Here is a 24929-nt window from a genome sequence, read left to right on the forward strand (position 1 = left end):
TTTCTAAATTTAATTTTTATTTTTAATCATATTAACCCTTAAAGGTCATCTCGATGCAAATTTGAACCATCAAAGAATTAAAACTTGAGTTATTTTATTACAGATAAGTATACATATACTAAATGACCTTATTAAACAAAAAATATACTTTAAAATACAGCAAATGTCTATAAATACTTATTCGAAAAGATTGTTACAAAAACTGCGCCACGCTTTTATTTAACTGAGTATTTTCATTACTTTTAATTTAAAAATTTAATAATTATTACATTTATTTACTTTTTATTTATTAGATATTTATAAAATTTATTTTTTACTTTTCAGTGCATTTTTATATTTGTTAATATATTATATGTTTTTTGTTTAAAATTCTCAATTTGATTTAATTCTTATTTTTTAATTTTTACAGGGTTTTTCTAATTTGTTTCCTTTTTTTTAATGTTAATATTAATATTAGTTAAACAAAAGCTTTTTTTAAAAATAATTTTTATATGTAATCAAATATATTTTTGTAGTTTTATTTGTTTTTTTTGTATTTTTTTTTAAGACTAAAAAAAAGTAAAAATATTTATTTTTACACATCGAAGTTTCATACGTATACCAAATTTCAATCTTTTTCATACGATAGTTCATGAGAAATGAAAATTTTCAACTAAATGCATGAATTTAGCGTACGGGTAGCGCGTGGGGACGTGGGGGTGGGTAATATCAAATTCCGACACTGTAGTGCTGTATTGTCATCGAAGTTTCATACGTGTACCAAATTTCATTGATTTTCATACGATAGATCAAAAGATACAGCTGTTGCAAGATTTGATTATTCCTAAAGCGAGTTAAATAAAAGCTTTTAAAAACTAAATATATATACATAAAAATATTTCAAAAAATAATGCAACACATACATGCGCGCGTTAAGAATCATTTCTCATTTTCTTCTTATTAATTATAAGTACATAAACTGTCTCATTCTTCTTATTCATTTGTAAAAATAAATAAGTTTGTTTGTGTTCAGCTAGCCTATTTTACCAACCAGCCTCTATTGCGTCAGTGGTAGCGCCTCGGCCTTTCATCCGGAGGTCCCGGTTTCGAATCCCAGTCAAGAATGGCATTTTCACACGCTACTTTGTCATACATCTCATCCTCTGAAGCAATACCTAGCGGTGGTCTTGGAGGTTAAAAGAAAAAAAACAAACAAAGCCTATTTTACCAGCCGATAATTTATATTTATAATTTTTCTAATAATTAATGTATTGTTTCAGTCTAGTTTTATTTTTAATTTTGTCATCATACATTCTCATCAACTCATATCTTCATTAAAAATGTAATATTCATAATATAATATAAAATTAAAAATAATATTAAAGATGAAATGATTATTATGACATATTGAAAATTATATTTATCCATGAACTGAACAACGACATCTATTTATTAGAAATATGAACCAGCGAATTTAAGATATAGAATAATTACACCCAACTGAGGTATTACACCAAGGAGGTTATTTGTTCGAATATTTTGATTCTCCGGGCCGGATATGAAGGTTCTATAATTCATGTTCTTCAAATTTCAGTACTTTAATTCATGGTTAAAAGGAGAAAGGAATTTAATGGAGTTACAGATATTATGCAATTGGAAAAATGTTCACCACAATTTATACTAATCTAATATTTTATTTACATATAATTTATATTATTACTGATTTAAATTATTTATTTAGGTTATTAGTATTGTTATGGACAAAGAACAATTGCTAAAACAGAGAAGGTCAGTTAAGTCCTCTATCACTAGAATTGGAACATTCACTGACAAATATGATGTTTCATAAGGTGATAGTCACACTTTACAAATTAAATTAAGGAATCTTCTTGATTTGCAAGGCAAGTATGACGTCATTAAATCACAGCTTGTAATGGAATTCGATGATGTTTTTTCATTAGATCGTGTACAAGTCAAGAAGACTTATGTAAATAGTGTAAACTGCAACATTTGATAAATTTTAATAATAATCAAAAATCAATCAAGAAGTTAGTTAGACACAACAATTAAATTCAATTACATTAATTACAATGGTACATTAATGTACCATTATTTAGAGGTAATATTTTAGATAGGAAACCTTATTTCAATATATTCAACGATTTGGTACATACTAGAAACGATTTAACCAATCTTCAAAAGTTACATTATTTACATTTTTCTTTGAAGGATGAAGCTTTGGATATTAAGATTCTACCAATAACAAATGAAAATTATATAATTGCATTAGAATTATTAAAAGAGACGATTTGATAACAAATAAATAATTGAATTTTATAATGCCGATCGCATTTTAAAGGTTAGATTCTATAAAAAGAGAATCCTTAGGTACTTTATTAAAATTTATCAATGAGATAGCCTCATATGTGAATTTTTTTGAAACAATACAAATTTTTGATAGCACACATGAATTTGTCATCCAATTCTTAACATCAAAATTGAACTACGACACCTCCAGATTATGGAAGAAGAATCTATTAAAACCAAAGGTTTCCGACCTTTCAGGATTTTATAGAATTCCTTAATTCAAGACAACTTCTCGAGAACATAAATATTTCAAACACAAGTGAACATAGGAAACAATGTTAAGGGACAGCGTTACAATTCAGTCAAAACTCTAACAAATGTTTTACCTTAATTGCTAATAAACAATACTAGGGAAATAATGTTATTTGTTATTCAGAATTTAACTCTAAGCAATGTCTGTTTTGTAATTTAAAACATTTACAATATTTTAAAGGGATTTTAAATTTGTCCATCGATGAAGAAATAGCCTTTTTGGAGCATAATAATTGTTTTTCTTTTCATAAACATCATTCTACCGATAAATGTTACACAAATAATGTATGTAATATTTGTTCTGAAAAACAGAATACTCTCGTTCATATGGATAATTAATGATTCTAAATTAGAAGACAATAAGTCTGAAAATACACTTATGTTCATTTAAACTTCAGTCAAACAAAAATATTATTTTTTCAACTGCTTTATGTAACACCAATGATACATTTGGTAATATTCATCTATGTAGAATCTTATTAGATTCTGGTAGCCAGGCGAATTTTCACAAGTATAAATTTGCACGAAAATTAGGACTTAAATTTATTAAAACCTATCTTCCTATTTTAGGCAAAGATAACACACTATCTTACTCTCAATATAATTACGTTGTACTTTCGATATACATAATGTACATTCGAAGTGCAATGTGCTGTTTTATCAGATATAGTTGACAGCCTTCCATCATACATATTTGATATTTCCTATCTCAATCTACCTCAATTTATTTCTAGCAGATCCTAATTTCAACGTAACAAATAGTATTGACATCCTGATTGAAGCTCAATTCTATCTGAATCTTATCTTGCCTGGGAAATTCATTCGAAATTTTAGATATCCTATTGTTCAGGAAACCAAATTAGAACATATAATCAGTGGTTGCCTTCCTACTGACGTTAAGGGTAATAATACTACTGCATCCTTTTTTACTAGTAACAATTATACAAGTCTCTCAACTATACTCGAGAATTTTTGGAAAATTGAAGAAATTAACACTGATGTCTCGGTTAGTGGGATCTCTACATGTAAAAAAATTTCCGTTGCAACACTACTTGAGATATATAAGGCAGATTTGTCGTATCACTACCACGCAAATCTAATAACATTCAGTTAGGCGATTCTTTCGTTAATGCTAAGAATAGATTCTTAATCTATGGAAAGAAATCTAATCAATTCCAACCTTAAAAAAGACTACTCCGCTTTCATTCAGGAATATTTAGAATTATGTCACATGTCCTCAATAAACTCTTATGATTTGTTAATTTGTAACAAATCAAGCGTGTGCTATTTAATCCACCATCCAGTATTTAAGCCTTTGAGTGGAAAACTAAAATTAGCTGTTTTTGACGGTTCAGCTAAAACTACTAATGTCGTATCCCTCAATGATACTCTGTTAATTGGACCTGTAATTCAACAAGATTTATTTTCCATCATGCTTAAATTCAGAATTACGCCATTACTTCTGACATAACTAAAATGTATATACAAGTATTAGTTAAACTTATCGATTCCTATTTACTATGTACTCTTTGACGTGATTCTCCAGGAGATAAAACACTTTGCATTACGAACTGTAACTTATGGAACCGCTTGTGCATCATACTTAAGATGTTTAGTTCAGATAGCAAATGAAAATGAAAATGTTTTTTCACTAGCATGTAAGGCCATTCGAAATGTTTTTTATGTTGATGACCTCAGTACAAGTTCAGATAACTTTAAAAGGTTATTCAACTGAAATTGTGGTTTCCCATTCCATAAATGGTTCTCAAATAATCGGATCATTCTTCTGATCACAGTTGTTCTATTCCGTCAAACCAAGAACATAATATAACGTACTTTAGAAATTCTATGCAATAAACACTACAGACACACTACTTTTTCAAATTACTCTTTCTAATGATAGTAAAACACACTAAAAGAAAAGTTTTTTTGTTATAGTTCTAATCCTTTGGGACCCATCGGTCCTATTGTATTTTCCCATAAATATTTCATGCAATTATTGCGGCAACTTAAAATTAATTAGGAAGGAATATTACCCGACACAGTATTAACACGATGACTCAATTTGTAAAATCATTTAATTGTATAAACATTTAATTGAGCGAGTTAAAAAGAAGTCGATCCATTAATCCTATCAATGGTAGTAAGGTTAATTCATTTCAAATACATGGATTTTCCGACGCATCCATAAAGGGCTATGGCTGTTTCATCTATATACACGAACTCCATTCGCTAACGATACAATCTCATCTAATCTGCTTTGTTCTAAATCAAAATTAGGTATTTTAAATCAAATTACATTACCAAGACTTGAACTTTGTGGTTGCTTACTACTTAATCGTTAATTATTGAAGATAATCAGTGCTTTCAAACGTACATTTTGATGAAATACGCTTATTTTCAGATTCTAAAATAGCATTATACTGGATTCATGGACAACCATCTTCTTGGAAAATATTTGCCAATAATAGAATTTCTGAGAAGCGAAATACTTCAAATGGAAATTTGCATTACGTCAAATCTTCTGAAAATTCAGCTGATTTATTGTCGAGGTTATTACTCCAAATAAATTACTTAACATGACACTTTAGTAGCATGTTCCTTATTGGCTTTTACAATCTTAATGCCACTGCCCAAATAATCACAATATTAATTTTAACAACTGCAACGTGAATCCTGAATGTTTAATAGAAAAACACACAACATCATTTGGATCTACTGTTGTATTCGATTACATAGAAAAATTTCATCTCTACATACTCATTGGTTCCCTAACTGCAAAGGAACTAAAGCATACTCTTTAACTTTTTTATACAACAATCACAATATATGCATGCGCTTCGGTAATGAAATTAACAATCTTAAATATAACCAAGTTATTTCTAATCAAAGCAAACTGATATCATTTCATCAATTTCTAAATAATTTATATTTACTTCGTGTAGAAGATAGATTACTACACTCTGTATTATATTACCACATTAAACATCCTATTATTTTACACCTAAAGGCAAATATTACAAAACTGATTATTAATAACGAGCATTTGCGTGTTTTGGATTCTGGTGTTAAATTAACTAATCATTCCTTACGTCAAGAATATTGGATACTAAACAGTAAGAGAATCATTACGTCGATCATTTGTAAACGTTTGACATGCTTCCGATTTAATGCAAAAACAGTTTGGTCAGCTACCACCTTCCAGAGTAATTCCCTCTCGACCATTCTCTGCTTGCACAGTAGACTACGGCGGTCCAATTACGATTCGTCATGGCAGGCAGAGGTTTGAAACCTTGATTAAATTTTATATCGCGCTTTTTATGTTTCACTATCAAAGCTATTCACTTAGAATTAGTTTCTAATCTGACTTCACAGTTGTTAATCACAGCCTTTAAAAATCTATATCAAAAAAAATCCTTCATAATTTATATTAACTTTAATTTAGAAAAATTGAAGTCAGACATTCAAGCATTCTCATCTATACAAGGTATAACCTGGTCACTTATTCCCACACTTTGGTGGCTTATGGGAGACTGCAATCAAGGGCGTCAAATATTACATGCGCTGCGTAATCCTATTTTGTGAAATAGGATTAGCGTAGTTCTTAATTTTGTGAAATTATATAGGGTTTTAACGCACATTGAAGCCTGTCTCACTTCCCATCCTATTTCCGCTATTTCTAGAGTCCACAAATATCCAGAACCTCTATCACCAAGTCACTTCCTCATTGGATGTCCACTCACTTCTGTGCCTGAACCCAATTACCAAAAAATTGAAATTACCCGCTTAGGCCGCTACAACTACTCCAAAACTTTAAGCAATCTATTTGGACACGATGGTCTAAGGACTATTTACATTGTCTTCAGCAACGCAATAAATGGCGTTTTCCTTCCTGTGACTGAAAATAAGTTTTCCTTCCCGTTAAATTCACAATGGCATGAGCTATATACCGGCTGTTGGATACATCTTCCTAGTAGAACCACAAACAACACATTAGAAGAAATCCTAGATCAAAATGATTGTAGGTACAAGTAATCTGTCATTGGTGTGAGTAATGTACCACCAATGGATTCATCTTCCCATTCGATATATGAACAACACTCAATGAAATATTCAGACCATTGATTTTGATCAATTTATATGTATATTCAGTTCGTTAAAGATATCAATGATCTTTATATAACTACTATTCATTACATAATTATAATATTGTTATTAATAATGAATGTAATACAGTTTCAAACTAATTATGTAATACTTATTTATTTAAGCAATATGCATAATTAAACTTGTTATTACTTGTTAAGATACAACATTATAGGTTATATTATTTACTTATTATCCGGAATTGTAATATTGTTATTATACGATCATTTAAAAACTTTATGTGGTTACAAGTCAATGATTATTAATAACTATTTTCATGTTATTTTTGTAATATTTTCATTTTCAATATTATAAAAAAAGGAAAAAAAAATTTTTTTTTGACAGGCAGTTAAGACAAATATTTCCTCCTCTTTTTTCTTATTAATTATAAATACATAAACAGTCTTGTTCCTCTTAGTTTCTCCTTAGTCAGGAATAGTTTTTTAAACCTGGCTCTCAATCAATTACAGGCGCTAAACAAAATAATGTATCATTTCCTACTTGCCCATTTGGTACAAACATGTTTAGATCATTAAAATGAAGAAATTGTCTAATTTTTTCAAAAAAATTCACTAGCATTACTTCTTTAATGACTTCATTATCTAAACATATAGAGACTAGTACTTTTGGACATTTGGTATACGTAACACTAACAACATAACACACATTCCTAAGTATTTTATTTCATTCCTAGAAATTCTGAATAGCTTACTTGCATCTTTGCTGATACTAAATTTTAGTATTCCCTTACAAATACGATCTACTATATAGTTGTTGGGTAAAAAAAATGAAAAAAAAAATGTCTGGAGTTTCAAACCTGAGATGTAGAAGGTAATTTTGGCCATCTGATTGTGACAACTGATATGTAGGTAGAGGATAACAAATCTCTGGACTAATTTCAACTAGTCCGAGCTCCTTAGAGTTAGTTACTAATGGTTACTGTACAATCTACAATCACAATTTCCTGTTCATTCTCCAACTGAGGAGTAAAATTAGTCATTAGCTCATCTAATTCAGCTAATTCTGCTACTGTAGGCTCATTGCTCCTACTCAAACTATCAGTATCAGATACTAACTCGTCTTCACTGTCTGAAGGAGTGATTTTTTTTTCAACAAAAGAATATCATTATCTTTAAGTGAATGTTGAGCTTCATACACTCTTATTTATTTTTTCTTGAAATTTTATCTTTTTTCATTTTTAAAAATATAATTTACATTCAAATCAGAACAAAAATAATGTACAACCTCAATTCAGCACAGTTTGGAGTTAATGCATACTGCAGCAGATGTGCAACAAGGTGAAATTTATAAATTACTACAGCAGAATAATATAAGGAGTTCTAATTGCACTACTGATTAAAAAAAGCACAATCAACAATTCAGAATTAATTACTGCAGAATATGACAAATAAATTAATACAACGGCTTAAAAATCACTAACCACAAACCACAACAAAACTATAATACAATCATATGTAAAATGAGTGAACAATAACACTGGCTCTACAAATGGGAGTTTAATGTATTAAAACAACAAATATGGGCATATATGCTGCAGTATGCAAGCAAAGTAATGTAAATAAACCAAAATACAATAATCAATGTCAAAATATTGTTGCATATGATATAATGTATTTTTTCTAGTCTAGTTTCACTTTTAATTGTGTCATCATACATTCTCATCAACTCATTTCATCAACAATGTTCATATATTATATTCATATAATATAAAACTAAAAATAAATATTCAGATGTAATGATCATTACGACAAATTGAAAATTATATTTATCCTTGAACTGAACAATGACTTTATTTATTAGAAATATGAACCAGCGAATTTAAGATATAGAATAAATACACCCAACTAGTTATGAAAATAGTTAACAATATTTTATACATTTACTCCACAATATTCTCCATTTTAGTAAGAGTCATTTCCATTACTTTCACTTGAATTTATAATGGAAATAACTCTTAAATATTAAGGCAATAACCGGAAATATTGTAAACATCCTGCCACAAGTTACAAGTTTCTGCTAAAGCTGCAATTCCCATTTCGGTAAATAAGAATCCCATGTTAGGCTCACTAGGAAAATGAAAAGTGAAGTTATTATTTATTGCCTTTTTACTGGACCAAACATAATGATGCACATTGGTATGTCATGTATCTAATCACTAGGGAATATGTATTAACAGAAATAATGTGAATAAATTTAAACGAGTTTAATAAATAAGTTCCAGGTTTGATTCCCACTTAGGCATGACATTTTAAGCATTTATTGTTGTATGTATATATAAATAAATTGAATCATGAAAAATAAGATAATAGTAACAAATTTATATTGAAAAAAGTCAAAGGAAAGGAAATAATATTAAAAAATTAAAAGTAATACATATTAAACATATAAAATATGTACATTTATCCTGGCACTAAAGCTCGGTGTGGACTGGCCTCCTCCACGATTAGCCTCCAATCTACCCCACTGCCTCTACACACTACCTACCTCCATTCTCCCCCTTCTACACTACCTCTCTCCATCTACTCACCTCCATCGCTGTCAAATCCTGATCTCGTTTGTTTCTGATGTGGCCATTTTCGTTATCCATAAATCCTATCCTAATCGTAGGTTCAATAGGTAGTAAATATACAGGTATTAAAAGTAACAGTTTGAATTCTGAATTTACAAAAAAAAAATGTTTAATTTTCATTAAAGGTAATCCATTTTTCGTTAATATCACGTAAATACTTGACAATTTATAAAAGACCTTTCCATTTTTACACGACTGCCCAAAAAGGAGTACAATATGTATGTAGGAGTACATACTCCTACACAAAATTACAAACCTACATACATATGTAGGTTTGTTTCACTGTATCAGCTCAATGGCTGAACCGATTTAGATGTATGACCCAGCGATGAAATGCTTACGTTACCGGAAATGTCATAGTATACATATATATATATTTTTTTAAAAATAAATTTAAAAAAAATTGAATAAAATATTTAAAAAAAAATTATACTATATAGAAAATTGTCACCCTGATGCTATTTTATTATCCTATATTAGTAATTATCCTATATTAAAGAGCAATGTTTGTGAATACTTGACAATGTATTCACAAACATTGCCTCCAGCACCAACAACCATTTCAGTAAGATTTATGGAAGAGCGCAATCATGTGCGCCAAATATCATAAGCGATGCATAATAGGACAAAAAATCCTTAATTTTGAGGAATTACATTCGGTTTTAACCCAAATTGAAGCCTGCCTCAATTCCCGTACTATTTTCGCTATTTCTACAGTCCACAGAGATCCAAAATCTATATCACCGAGACACTTTCTCATTGGATGTCCACTCACTTCTGTGCTTGAACCCTGTTATCAAAATACGTAATGTAACAACACTATAACGAAATGTAACAACGCTATCTAATTATTTTAAAAGCAAGACTGCCATTGCAGTCCTTGCATTCAGGAAGTCCCTGTGGAGAGCAATAAAAAAATATGAAATAAAATGATGTTTTAAAAAGCATTGAAAAAGAAACATATTTCATAACAACTTTGAGCTGTGAATACTAATTTAAATGGCATTCATTTAAGTTTAAGTTACAACCAGTATGAAATATAATCTATAGTATATCTAAATTGCAATTTTTTCACCCGCAAGCCTAACGCGCCCTGAATACGCTCATTTGAAAATAAAATACGAATTTCAAAAACATGCCCAAAAGTTTACGATTTCAACCGCTAGGTGGCGAACTACATATCTTTTTTAATTATTTTTTTTGGCATTTATGTTTTTAAATTTTTAACAAATTTAAAATTTGTTAAAATTTAAAAATCTTATTTATTTTTTTGTAAAGCCGTCTTTACAGCCGTTTCCAGATGTAATAATAAATAATATGGTTTTTCTATTTTATTTCATAATAAAATTAACGTATATCCCAGTACGTTGATGTAGAATTTTAAAATATGACATATGTGAACACTTGAGATAAAAGTGCCACTGGTTAGAACCGATTTCTATGAGATTATTGATATTCACTACTCTTACATCCGTGTAATCAATAGTGTTTTTTATATAGCAGAACGCATTTCGGTGGTCTTGGTATGCCGATGAGCCAAAGTATGTTTGATTCAGTGATGAAGTATGTTTGATTCACTTCCTTAGTAAGCCTGACATGTAATGCTTGTTATCTTGAAAATAGTTATGTCTATTTCAGGAGGGACTAAAAAATAATTTTATGATAGATATGTTTAAATAGTAATTAATTAATTAAATACTGATTATTTATGTTGGATTTCTTCGTATTTGATTTTTATTTTGTTATTTTACTGGTAAATTTAATGCTTATAAAAAACTACTTAACCTATAGTGCTAAGTTTAGTTTTGCATTTTATTTTAATAGTTTATCATTTTTTAAATTGTTTTCTTCCTTTGTTTTTGTAGGAATCCATTTAAATAACCACAGCTTTTAATATTGATATTATATTTTAATATATTTAATATTAAAAATTTTATAAAAAATAGTAGTAAATATTGTTAAACAACAGAAAACCGCAAGAGATGATTTAATTAAAATAGACAAATCAATATTCGTTACTAAAATTTGATTTTAATTTTTAAATAACCGATATAACATTTTTTTATTAAAGAAGGAAAAAAACTAGCTATTTAATGTAATTACATTTAAAACGATTTATTATGCATATTGAATTAAAATAAAAAGAATTATGTAAATTAATACTTTAAAAGTTAAAAAAGTATATACATAATTTTTACTTATTTTTAATAAAGTAAACTGTACTTAGTCTATGATATCGAGTAAGAAACTTAACACTTAGCCATATTTTTATGGTCCATTGTCTTAAGAATTAACGACGTATTTTATGTTAAGTGAAAAAGTTTATAATGATAATTGAACGATTGATAAAGCAGTTAGGTTTCCAGTGCTCAAAAGGAGAACGTCGTAGAAAACAGAATACAGGTCGTGCATAAATACCCGGTAATGCGCTTAGACTGAACTTTGTTACAAGAACACCAACGAAGCTCTACTACTGTGGCACATAATTTGCTGAGCCTTTTAACAGAAATTAAAAATTTATGTCCTAAACGAAAGTAAGTACGGCGGTTATAACTAGCCGCATCATCGGCTATAACGTAATGTAACAACGCTATCTACTTATTTTAAAAGCAAGAATCATTACTAACAGAAAACTTGAAACGCTTATACGATGACCTACCCTAACCTCGTATGAAATAATAATGTATAAATAAAAAATGTAATATCCTAATACAAAATTAAAAAAAAATTATGTACTTCATTTTAAGCCTGACGGAAATAAATATCCTAACTACACCCATTAAACTATCCAATTCTACGAGAATTATAAATTTAACCAACAAAATTTATCTTATTTCAGACTCTCTCGCAAATTTCCATCAACCACCTCACTCGCACGTGTGCGCTCATGCTTACGAAAGATGTCATGCAAATCTAAATTAGCTTCAAATATATTACGTTACACACACACACACAAAGAAACATACACATACACACACACACACACATATATATATATATATAAACACACACGCTCATATATGTATATTCAATGTCAATAAAGTACGGAAACGCTTAACTTTTCAACCGTTAAATATGAAAAAATGAAATTTTAGGAAATGCTTCGACCTCAAAACGATATAACTTTTAGTATGACGCCATTGCAGTCCTTGCATTCAGGAAGCTTCTGTGGAGAGCAATCAAAAAATATGAAATAAAATTATGAGATCATTTTAAAGAGCAATGAAAAACAAAAATATTTGATGTCAAAAACTTCGAACTGTGAATATTAATTAAAATGGCAGCCATTTAAGTTACAATCAGTATCAAAAATAGTTACAGTATCTCTTAAAAATCTGCTCATCAGTAAAATAGAAAAAAATAGCAGATTTCATATATCAAAATGATGCATATTTTTTAATAAGAGACCAGTAAATGGAGTTTACTGTAAGGTGTCATTTTTGAAACTACCTACAAAAAAATATTGAATGGCCGCCATTTTGGTTAAGATTGTAGTAATCCGAAATATTTATGTAAAAATATTTCGTTTTTAATTAGCTTTAAAAAAGTGTAATAACTTTTCCTTTTTCATTTATAAATCTTTAGTTACCCTCTCATAGGGCTTTGGGGGTATAATGTTCTCATACCAAAAAATAAAATACATTTGGTAAGAAAATTTGCTCAATTATTAATTTTTAGCGGATTTCTAACGAATTAGGAACTCGCTACTGGATTCGGTCATGCTTGTTTACATATGTATGTATAAGATTTTTTTGTTCGCTCTACTGAACGCAAATCACAACCGAACTTGACGAACATATGGGATGATATAAATCTATTGGGAATAAAACCTATTCATTTCTAAGCGAATCGGTTCACAGAAACCGGAGTTAGAGCCCTAAAACAGGATTTTTGGGTACATTTTAAGGTTTTTCTCGTTCTACTGAGTGCAATTTTTAACTGATTTTGATGAAACTTAGTAGGATAATGTAAACCTAATAGAAATAAAACCCTACATATTTTCAAGCGAATCGATTAAATGAATTAAAGTTAAAAGGCAAAAAACTCTTTTTTGGGGTACGTTTTCAAGGTTAACTAAAACCGGAAATCTACACTGTGACGCACTTGCTGCTACAGATTTTATTTTCTTTTAGATTTTCAAGATTAATCAAAATAAGGAAAAAACAAGTAGATAGATCGGTGATTATCAGTATGGTTTTAGAAGAGGTCGGGGTACGGTGGACCAAATCTTCATGGTAAGGCAAACAGTGGAAAGATGTGGGGAATTTGACACTGACCTACATCTGCTCTTTATTGACTACAAAGGGACCTTTGATAGTGTATAAAGTAGCAAAGTAATGGAAACAACTAAATGATTTAGTATACCATTAAAACTAGTTAAATTGTTCATGATTATCCTTGATGATACATATTAGAGAGTGAAAATGTGTGTTTTTTTTTTGGAAGGCGTTTTGGGGTAAGGTCTGGAGTAAGAAAAGGGGATGCATTGTCACCTCCCTTGTTAAATGTGGCACTTCAACAATCGATTGGGGGTATTGTGGGTGATGGGATCATCATAAACAGACTGGATGTATGTGCGTATACGAACGAGTAGTCATTATGGCAAGGACGATATCAGCGTTGAAAGAAGCATTCGGTTTGGTAGAGGAGAGTTTAGAGGTGTTGCACTTAAGATATGAAGATATCACCATCAGCAAGCAGAAGACACGTAAGAAGAGATATGGAAAGAGGAAATTATATCTTCAAGCATGCTGAGAGCGTTGTGTATTTAGCTGTTCTGATGGGCAGTAGTTGAAAAGTCTCGGATGAGATTAACAGAAGGATAATGGCGGGGAAAAAACTTTTTATGTCAACATAAAGTTATTTAAGTCACGCTTCTTATCAAGAGCAACTAAGATGAAACTATATAAAACTTTGGTTAGTCTGTGGTATCTTATAGTTCTGAAATGTGGGTGTAATCGGTGAATGACATTCCAGACTGAGAATATTTGAAAGGGAGATAATGAGGAGAATATCAGGACGGGTCTGTGAGAATGGAGGTTGAAGAGCGAGAAACAATATTGAAATTAATGGATTACTAGAAAATGAAAATATTGGTAAGGAAGAATTTGATTAAATCGGAAAGAATTAGATGGGTGGGTCATTTGGCGAGAATGATAGAAAAGAGGATAGCAAGGAAGATATGAATGGAAACGATTTACAATAGAAGAAAAGGAAGACCACGGAATAGATGGATGGATGATGTGAAGGGTGACTTGAGAACGTTTGGCGTTTTCATTTGTAGAAAACAGGCAGAGTTTTGAGACGGTTGGCGAGGCTATGTTTGGGAGGCCAGGGGGCACATCGGCCTGTAGTGCCTCGGCTGTAGGAGTAAGTACATCTTCCGGATTTAATTTTTTTTTTTTTTATTTAAGAAGGTCTTGTCTGAAACGTTGACATTTGAAAAAACCCCGATACGAAAAGTCTGGCTGATCACTTTACTGCTTTATAGGGGTGCTGGTGAAGCTTCACTGTAACTAGGTATAGCTTAGAAAGTGATATTATTTTTGGTCTCATTTTAATGTTGCAAATTTATTTTATTATTATTATTGTGTTTAAATTTATTTATAAACTTATTAAAATCCTTTATATTAAAACTGTTTTAAATAGTACATAATTTTATTAAATTCTTCATTTAACTCAATATTATTTATCTATATAGTTTAGTGTTCGCTAATCACACAATAATAAGCTGCTAGTTTTTAGTGGTATAGGTATGTTAATTCAGGATAAGTACCCAGACGTCGATATCTACCCTTTTTGTCATTATCTAAAAAGACAAATATATAATTAGTTTTCTCTTATTAAAGAGAGTAAAATAGTTTTATTAAAACTATCTGTTTTGTCAATATTACATAGTGATGCAAATTACTTTGTTTATTTATATTTCTAAAGTGTTATCGTCATGTCCAATCCAAAATGTTGTTTTATAGGTATTTATAATATTGAAAACGATTATTTCTTCCACGTATTGTAAAAATACTTCGGATTTGCAATACAATATTAAAAAAGACCTAATACTGTGCACGTTATTAGAATGAAATATAAGTTAATTTACAGTCGCGTGTGATGAAAATAAAAGTTTGCTTGCAGAAGGCAGACGCTGTACAGGGCATTTTTATTTTCTCATAACATTAGGCTCATTCAGAAACCGAGTATTCTGCAGTACAAAAACAAACATTTACTTAAACGAACATACTTGTATTATTATTAGATTATTATTACACTCCCTCCATCAAGTGAGTCATAAAATGAATGAACAATTTATACGAATAAAAAGGATATCAAAATATTTCATTTGAGTTATATTTATAAGCACTTGTTTTAATGGATATTAGTATTCAATACTACTACTCAGGGTTTAGGAAGTCCTGAAAAAATTTACGGTAATATTTATTGTATGTTTTTTAAGGACAGAATAAAACGCTTGTTAGTCATGCTAGTGAAATCGTTAATGTTTACGATTTTATGATGAAAGAAGCTATAAACTCAGGAAAATGATATATTAGTACGCATTGAAATATGTGAAGAAAGAGCCGCTGCAGCTTTTGGAATTTCAAGATCACAAGTTCAAAAATTCCAAAAGAAAACAAGAATTTTCTTAAATAAAAATCGCAGTCGTGCTCATTCAGCACACTAAAAGAAGAATAAACAACATTCAAAACCAGTTAGCGGATAAAACAGTTTTGATAAAAACGCTGTAAGAAGAACAGTTAACGAGTTTCACGCAGAACAGAATCAACTGACTACATAAAATAAATTATGTGAACAATTTCAGAAAAGTATTCAATTTAAAGATTCTAGAACTACACAGGCTGCTACTCTGAAAGAGTTAGGGTTTAAATGGTGTAAAACTGATAATAATAGTAATCTTTTGATTGAGAAAGAAGACATTGGGTGGAAGAGGATAGAATGTTTTAAAAAAATGACCGATTGCAAAAAAAAATTCTTCTATTAGTACGAATCTTCTATTTTAACGTCCCATTCCACTACAAAATCGTGGTCAGATGACAGTGGTGCAGGAGTAAGTAACGATTAATAAAGGTGATCGGTTAACCATAATCCACGCTAAAGGAGGAATGGGGTTCATTCCAAATGCGATGTTAACATGGAAAACGAGTTCAAAGAGCGGTGAATATCATGAAAGCTTCATCAAAAACAATTTCATAAAGTGGGTATTTGAAAAATTAATCCCTGTTCTTTCCCCCCAGTCAGTGGTTTTTATCGATAATGCGCATACCACAGTTCACTTCTAGAGAAGCCTCCGAATTCAAATGGTAGAAAAATTGTCATGATTAATTGGTTAGAAAATAAAAATATTCCGTTTAATAAATGTTAAAATTATAATTGCATGACGTAATTAAATCACATAGTAATTCAAAAATAGAGTACCATTTTGATGAACTATTAGAAAACATGGGGATCAAGTTCTGCGATTTCCACCTTAACATCACGATTTAAATTCGATCAATATGGTATGGTCGGCTCTGAAAATATGTGTTGGCAGTAATAAAACAACATTTTTAATACCAGGTATTAAAAAATTAGCCGAGGAAAAGTTAATGAAATAAGTAAGGTAGGCTAAAAATATATTACGAACATGTAAAAAAAGCTGAAATTGAGTATAAGAAGATGGAACCGCTAATCAACAAAATGACGGGTAAATTTATCATTCATCTTGACAGTGGTATTGAAAGTCACTACTCCGATGAAGACAGAGAAGATGGCGAACTTGGGACAGAAACTGGACACATAATGCAAATTCTAAGTAAGTATTAATAATAATGATAGTATAATCAACAATGAAAACAATCGTACAAAAGTAGAATTGAAATTTTTATATAATAAACATTCTAAATATTGTACAAAAAGATTTGTATAATAATTATCCATCTAATTTGGTGTAATTACGGATACAATATACATTCAAGTACTAGTTAAGATTGCTTTTGTTTAAATTACACATAAATTAAAATTCTTGCTGTTAATAGTATTCTTGCTGTAAATAATCGCTACGCAAGTTATCCCAAGAATCTGGTGTTAAATACACATCATGACGTAAAATTCTTCATGAATTAAAATTGAAACTGTGCAACAACTGTTGCACAGTATTGTAATACTGTGCAACTGTGTTGCACAGTTGTAACTGTGGAACAACTGAAGGAAACAGACAAACTGAAACGAGTTGATTATTGCAAATGGCTTCTCGAAAGCATTGTTGGTGGACAGATAGACGCGATACCCTATTTCATGTTAGACGAGGCATGGTTTCATTTATCCGGCCATGTTAATTCGCAGAACACCAGGTATTGGATGGCGAGGAATCCTCACGAGATATTCGAGCGTCCACTTCACGATGAAAAAATTGGTGTTTGGTGTGCAGTTTCCGGTAATCGTATAGTGGGACCAATATTTTTTGATCTGACTGTTAATATACAAGTTACCCTCTCAATTTTCGAAGAACTCTATGCACAATTAACTGATAATGAAAAATAACACAGCTTCTTCCAGCAAGACAGAGAAAGGTGTCACACATCAAACGTTTCACTGAATCGCGTTCATGCAACTTTCACAAATGAACCAGCTGTCAGCAGAGGACGGTGGGTTCCACATTTCCCAGAGTTATCTACTTGCGATTTTTTCCTTTGGGGCTACTTAAAGAAGAGAGTTCATGCATCTAATCCCCAGGTTAACTGAATGTGACCTTTCAAAGAGAAGTCAACACAATTGACAACAACGTTTTGCGTCAGACGACTCTCAATATGATCAGTCACAAAATCATCACGAAAGAATCAGCACAAAAGTGCATCGATTCCCATGGTGGTCATTTTGAACAGCCTTTGTAACAATAAAGTAAATAAATCCATCATTTAAATTACGTTTCATATTTTTATTATTTAATTTATCTGTATCATTCATAAAATTTCATTTTTTCGGTTTTATGTTGCTCATCCTTTCATTGTACGCATTACTTATATTATTTTCTGCTTAATTTAGTGTTTCTTATAATGATTTTTTTTGTACCTATGCTTAATATAATAGAAAAAATGATTTTTAACTGTTTTTTTTTTTTTTTTTTTTTTTTTTTTTTAATTTTATTTTCCCTGCTCTGCAGCGAAGTTGTATTATATACCTAAACAGTATATTACATAAATATTCTTTGGTGGTTCGGTTCAATTAACCACAAATCTCAAGAATGATCGACCTAAGACTGTACAAGACTACACTTCATTCATACATATGATCCACTGAAGTAATACCTTACGGTGGTTCCGGAGACTTAAACAGATGAGAGAGAGTATATTATATAAAGGAAAGTATGCAAATTCTATCAAATTTTATATATTCCAGTTTTGGGAGATTATGAAATCCACTAAAAAAAAAGAAAACAAAAAACAATTTGTAAGCGGTAAGGCCAAAAACTACTTTTTACGTTTTTTTCGTTTGTGGATTCATAATAACAATAACAATAATTATTATTTATTTTTATTATTCATTACATTATTAATATCTTATTATTCATTACTTTCTTGGACAATTTCATTTTAGGGGATAAGTCCACTTTTCTTTTATTTATTTCTTTTTTTTATCGTTTTGCTTATTCAAACTGGCTTAATCCAATTTTATAATATTTATATGACGACTTCTGGACACAGGCCATTGGTGACTTTTAATTTTTATTACAATCTATCCTCAGATGAGGAGAAACGGTTTCCGTATGTTTCATACCTCAACATTTTTCCGGTTTAGTGGAAAAATTCAATTTTGTCAGGTTTTTTTTTATTAACCAAATAAATAAAATAAAATGTGTTAACGTTAGTTATATGAAAAATTTTAATTATTCAAAATTATTTAGTTTCCTTATCTAAAAAAAATTCTAATAAGAGCAGAATAGTTTATTTTTGTTCAATCTTTGAAATAGTAAACAGATATAACTATAATTTTATTGTTTTATATGACTTTAATAATTTTATTTCATAACAATAAAACGTAGTGGTGAAGCTGAAATTTTGGTGAAAGTACCCAACGTAGACTACAAATAATAAACAGAAGTAAATTTAAAATAATAATAATAATAACATTTTTAATAATTTTTTTAACACCACCAGGTTGATCTAGTGGTTAACTTGTCATCGTAAATCAACTGATCTCAAAGTCGAAGTTCTGAGGATCAAATTTAATAAAGGAAGTTACTTTTATTGGGATTTGTGAACTAGATCGTGGATATCGATGTTCTTTGGGGGCTGAGTTTCAAATAACCGTACGTCTCAGGAGTATTAAACCTGTGTTTGTTCAAGACTACAAATTTACCGGTTCAGTTTCATTACACTGATAAGTCGCTAATGACTTTTATTGTTGATATGACTATAAATAAAAGTATTTAAAAAAAGCTGAATAAAATAATTTTATATTCTTCTGCTAGGATGCATTTGTTAAAGGCTGTTGCATATTTTGTAAAAAAAAAAATCAGACTGTTTTAATTTAATAAAAAAGAAAATTTAACACAAAATTAAGCTCAATACTTTGTAACTTATTAAGTTATTTAAATGTTAAGAACAGTTATTTGTATTTCAAATATAAAAAAAAAATTAATATTAAGATCTTTTTTCACGTATATTTATATATAAGCTCGTGCGCGTGTGGGTGTGAAAATACGTTTTCAAGCATTGTAATGTTTAATTATTTTGAAAAGTGAAAATTATCATATTTAAATTAAAGTATGGAGATACGAGTGAGTATATCTACATTCTTTCCAAATTTCAGATCATTATAGTAACTATTTTGAAGCAAATACGTCTAAAAAACCTGACAAAATGTTGTTAAACAATCCATGGATTTGCATAAAATAACCTTTCTTCCAATGATTTATAGATTACGACGAAAATTATTGTTTGTAATTTACCCCATCCGCTTATTTTAAGCTATATAACCAGCGTAAATAAACGCAATCCTCCCCTTTTTTGTCATATCATTCGTCAATGTAATTTACTGGTTACTTTGTTGAATTCATTTTAAATGATTAAATTTAAAATAGTTCTAAACACTGCTGATAAATGTTAGATAAAAAATACAAATGATATGCTGTATTTAAACTCGTTTTCTAACCATTTTTATGGATGGATAAAAACCATAATTTTTTTTTAAGAAATTAAATTTTAAAAATGTTTGACCGATTTGTTTCATTGCGACATATAGACAGTGTATTCAGTCTGTATATCTCCAGTATTTTTACTATTTGTTAGTTAAAAACAGAGTTTAGTTCTTTGAATACTCGTATGTTTATTTTATAATATTTAGCCATCAAAATTAAATTAATCTCAAAAAAAAAATAGCAGTTATTTATGCAATATAATTTAAAATACAATTCTGAAAAAAGATCAGAACGTTTATGAGAAAACAGTCAGATCAAAACAGATAGAATATCAGAAATTATAAAAAGATTCGAAAAGATTTTTTTATTTTTAAGTCGAGACCTTCCTTTTGAAAATGTTCCCATCTCATCTACATTAAATGAAGTTGAACTTTCAATCTTAAAATTCAGATTACTTCATAAATCCGGCCAAAGTTGGGATATATACGAATTGTTAATTATTTTTGCTAAATTGCAACTTATTTGATAAATGAGTTTCTGAGATACGAGACAAAAACTGTTTACAAAAAATGTTCAATATCCACCATCTCTAAATACGCTCGACTTAAAACTTGAGAATTTTAAATAACTTAATTACTTTCATCATTCTCAAGCTCAATTATTTACTACAACTAAAGAAATATTAAAAATGTTAAATGGCCAAAAATATCCCTCCTCCTTTTTACTTACAATACGAAGTATTGTGATACGAAAAATGTTGGTTTTCAGATTTCAACGGAAATATCCATTTTGACTAGAGTTTTGGTGTGACATCTGTACGTACGTATGTATGTATGTATGTACGTATGTACGTTTGCATAACTCAAAAACGATTAGCCGTAGGATGTTGAAATTTTGGATTTAGGACTGTTGTAAAATATAGTTGTGCATCTTCCCTTTTGATTGCAATCGACTAGACTAAAAGTGTCCAAAAAAGCCCGAAATCCAAAAAAAAATAATATTTTGGCCTTTTTCTTAATTGCATAATAAGCCCTCATTGACAGCTTCTCAACTATATATCATAAGTGGAACTTATTTTCACTGGTTACACAGTTATTGCCAAATAAAATCTTAATTAATGAAATATTTGGATCTTACAAGGGAAAAGGCACATCGATCCGAATCCGACTTCATCTTCTTTTTTCTTTTTTTTTAAATTTAAATACATAATCTATTAATAATTATTAATCTCTGATGGCATCAAAATTACAATAATTAATAATTCAATAATAACAATATCTAAAAAAAAAAATAAAAAAATATCAGAAGTTATTGATGAAATAAAATTTTATGTACTTTTCATTAAAAAAAAAATGTGTATATGTAATTTAATAGGCGTTCAAGGAAGCCGTGTAGCGTCCACATCAGATTTTTAATCTTCTCTAAAAGATACCATTAATGCCACATAGATAGAAATTTTTTATAATCATTTCTGTAAGATTTTCATTTAGTCCGAAGATACTAACCAAAATTCAGGCTAAAAAACGTACGTATGTACTCCTACAACAATCCACCGAAAATTTTAATAATTATTTTTTACCTTTTACTAGGGGATCAGCAAATCTCGACATCTGCTAAAACTACGATACCCAAGTTTTGGCCTACCGCTATAATTTTTCTTTATATTTATTCTGCTGCAGCTGCAATTCCAATTTTTACAGCTGAGAAAATAAAAATTATGAAAAATTACCTATTAGATAGGAAAAAAAATTTCACATTCAGAATTAATCAATGTAAGAAATAAATTTATTTAAAATTAAAGCTAACGAAAGGTTTTTTCAATTTTTAAAAAAAAGTAAGCTTATGAGAAGGAAAACTATTAACAATACATTTAAATCATTTTTCATCTTGTTTTTAAATCTCTAATTAAAAGTTTATTTAAATTACAGAATACGCTTTTTTTTGGAAACTATTTTCATTAAAACATTAATAACGAGCTAATACAGGGGACAGATGCGATCTATTATTAAAAGGAACGACCGAAAGAATCTTAAAAGGAAAATAATTCGGGTTAATGAATATAATATAATCTATTTTATTCATCGAACACGAATTACTAAATATTTTCACCGACTTTAAACATAGTCAACTTGTAACGCGTTTGTGCACAGCACATTAAGAGTAAGGAAATGTTTAGAAATTTATGAGGGTTTCAGCAAACTCGTTACACAATAATATGTTAAAAAGATTTATATCATTACGCAAAACTATACCGGATTGATATAGATGTGTTAACTTTATCCATAAACAAGGAACAGAAAAGCGAGCTAGTGTTGTACATACACGCAGTTTACAAGCGAAGCAGTTAAGGTAACTTAAGTTTCAAACTAATTTACTAGACCTCTAGACGTTATTACGATTCCATTAATTATAACTGACAAGTTCACCCATCACAAGCCTTGTCGGCCGTTTTACAGATGCTTCGTTCTGACACACCTACCACCTCGACCTCCGTTACTTATATTGTAAAATAATCGATATTTACCTGTAATACTTTACCTTTACTTGAATTTTAAATTAATTTATACTTACTTGTAATACTAAGCCTTTTCCCAAAATGTATAATTGTTATAAAATTAATTGATTTTATTTCTACAGAAAACTATTTTACAGGATTATCATAAATATAATATAAACTACTTCAATATAAATATTAATGGAAAGTTTTAAAACAATACCGATTGGAGAAACCCATATTTTCTCCCTAATACTTCTTTCGATTTCCGATAATTAAATTAAAATAATAGATGAACAAACTTTCCTCTGTTTAGCGAATAAATGTAATTCTAATCGTACCTGCATACTCCTCACACACACGTATATACACAAGCACGCAAAAAGGGGAGAGAGATCACACGAACGCACGCACACACAAGTGAGATAAAACACCTGAGGCAATACAGGTTAATAATAAAATATCAGTTCTTGTTGAATTTTCAATGCTTATACTTAACATCTTCCATTTCATCTATTAGAAAGTATCTTTTTAATTACTGTAATCTGAAAGTTTGAAATCTCAGTTTAACTTGCCATAGAAAATTAAGTACTTCTCAAAATTTATGAAAATCCGTTATTAGAATCATAGATTTTTAACTATTATTAGTCGAAAAAATATAGTCAATTTACAACGAAAAATAATAATTTTTCTTAAATTATGTTTTAGAAAAATCATTTAAAATAAAAGTTTTTTAAAGTTTCAAATTTTAAAAAACAAACAACAAACACTAATATAATAACTCTTCTTAATTAGTATCTATTTCAAAAGGTCAAAAATTGAAATAGAACCGAAAAAATAATGTTATAATTATTTTATTTTGCATTTTTTAGTTATAATTTTATTTGAGATTTCAGCAAGCCTAGAAAAAATGCTGCTACTATGAAACCCCAATCATAAGATATGATAAATTGAAAAAATTACGTTTTAATGATAAGAATAGAAAGAAATATGAAAAAATATATTACCGAGAACGAGTTAAAAAAATTAGGAATATAAGAATATGATTTTCTTGGCCATAATAATTTGAATGAGAAATGATAAAACTAAACGTGAAAATTTACTTGTTTGAAAATTTTACAAGGCTTGAATATTTACTGTGGAATGTTGGACAAATTTATTTCAAATTAAAACTTAGAATATACCGTCAACTCTTTATCACGATTGCTTTGAATATAAAAAACTATAACAACTGCAATATGATATGTGATTTTTAATATAACTTTACAAGGTGGTATTTATTTATAAAGATGTATATGTTACGGTAAACCCCCGAATACCGGTATATCTTAAGTTTTACCGGTAAATTCTAACATTTACCAAGTCACTTGGTAAACATCCGAAAAAATCTTGAAAACACATACGATATTTTGATTGGTTGATTCCTGAAATAATCTCGCCGGGTAGAGAATGATAAGTGTAAACTGCGATATGCTACAATGAATGTCAATTACCATTGGTTTATTTTTATCGGCTTTTCATTGGAAGGATTGAAAACCAATATCTGTCATATTTAATTTTTTTTACGTACGTTAGGTGATTGTTATGAATGGCGTAACGTTAATAAAGTTTCATCAAATTGCACTATTATTAAAAGCCAGTGAATATTCGTATCGTAATGTTTTACGAATTCTTACGTTAGTATCCACCAATTTAATATAAAAATATTTACTACATACGCATGTAATTTTACGATTACCTGTTGAAATATAGTTGAATTACCTTGATCTATACTAATATACTTCAACATACTAATAAAAAAATAATACTAATTATCCCTATATTAATACAAATATCTCCGTTAATTTAATTATCACCGTAATTAAATGTAATATAATATGGAAAATTACAAATATAATATAATAATTTCCGTCAATATATAAAAATACAAAAACCAGTTAACATATTTAATTTTATAAATATCGGTTTAC

At 29.2% G+C, this 24929-nt stretch overlaps 1 protein-coding gene across 1 annotated transcript in view; it reads right to left on the reverse strand.

The window, feature by feature from the left end:
- Positions 1-24748, reverse strand: part of LOC142326890 (ATP-binding cassette sub-family G member 1-like) — a 148225-nt gene extending 123477 nt beyond the window's left edge. The window contains exons 1-3 of the mRNA XM_075369622.1: positions 24698-24748; positions 9989-10124; positions 7675-7833 (exon numbers count right to left, since the gene is read on the reverse strand). Coding sequence (XP_075225737.1) covers positions 7675-7833; positions 9989-10124; positions 24698-24748 — 346 coding nt within the window. The remainder of the gene's footprint in view (positions 1-7674; positions 7834-9988; positions 10125-24697) is intronic.
- Between the last annotated feature and the right edge of the window lie 181 nt (positions 24749-24929).

Source organism: Lycorma delicatula, chromosome 6 (genome assembly GCF_047948215.1).
Source record: "Lycorma delicatula isolate Av1 chromosome 6, ASM4794821v1, whole genome shotgun sequence".
NCBI lineage: Eukaryota > Metazoa > Arthropoda > Insecta > Hemiptera > Fulgoridae > Lycorma > Lycorma delicatula.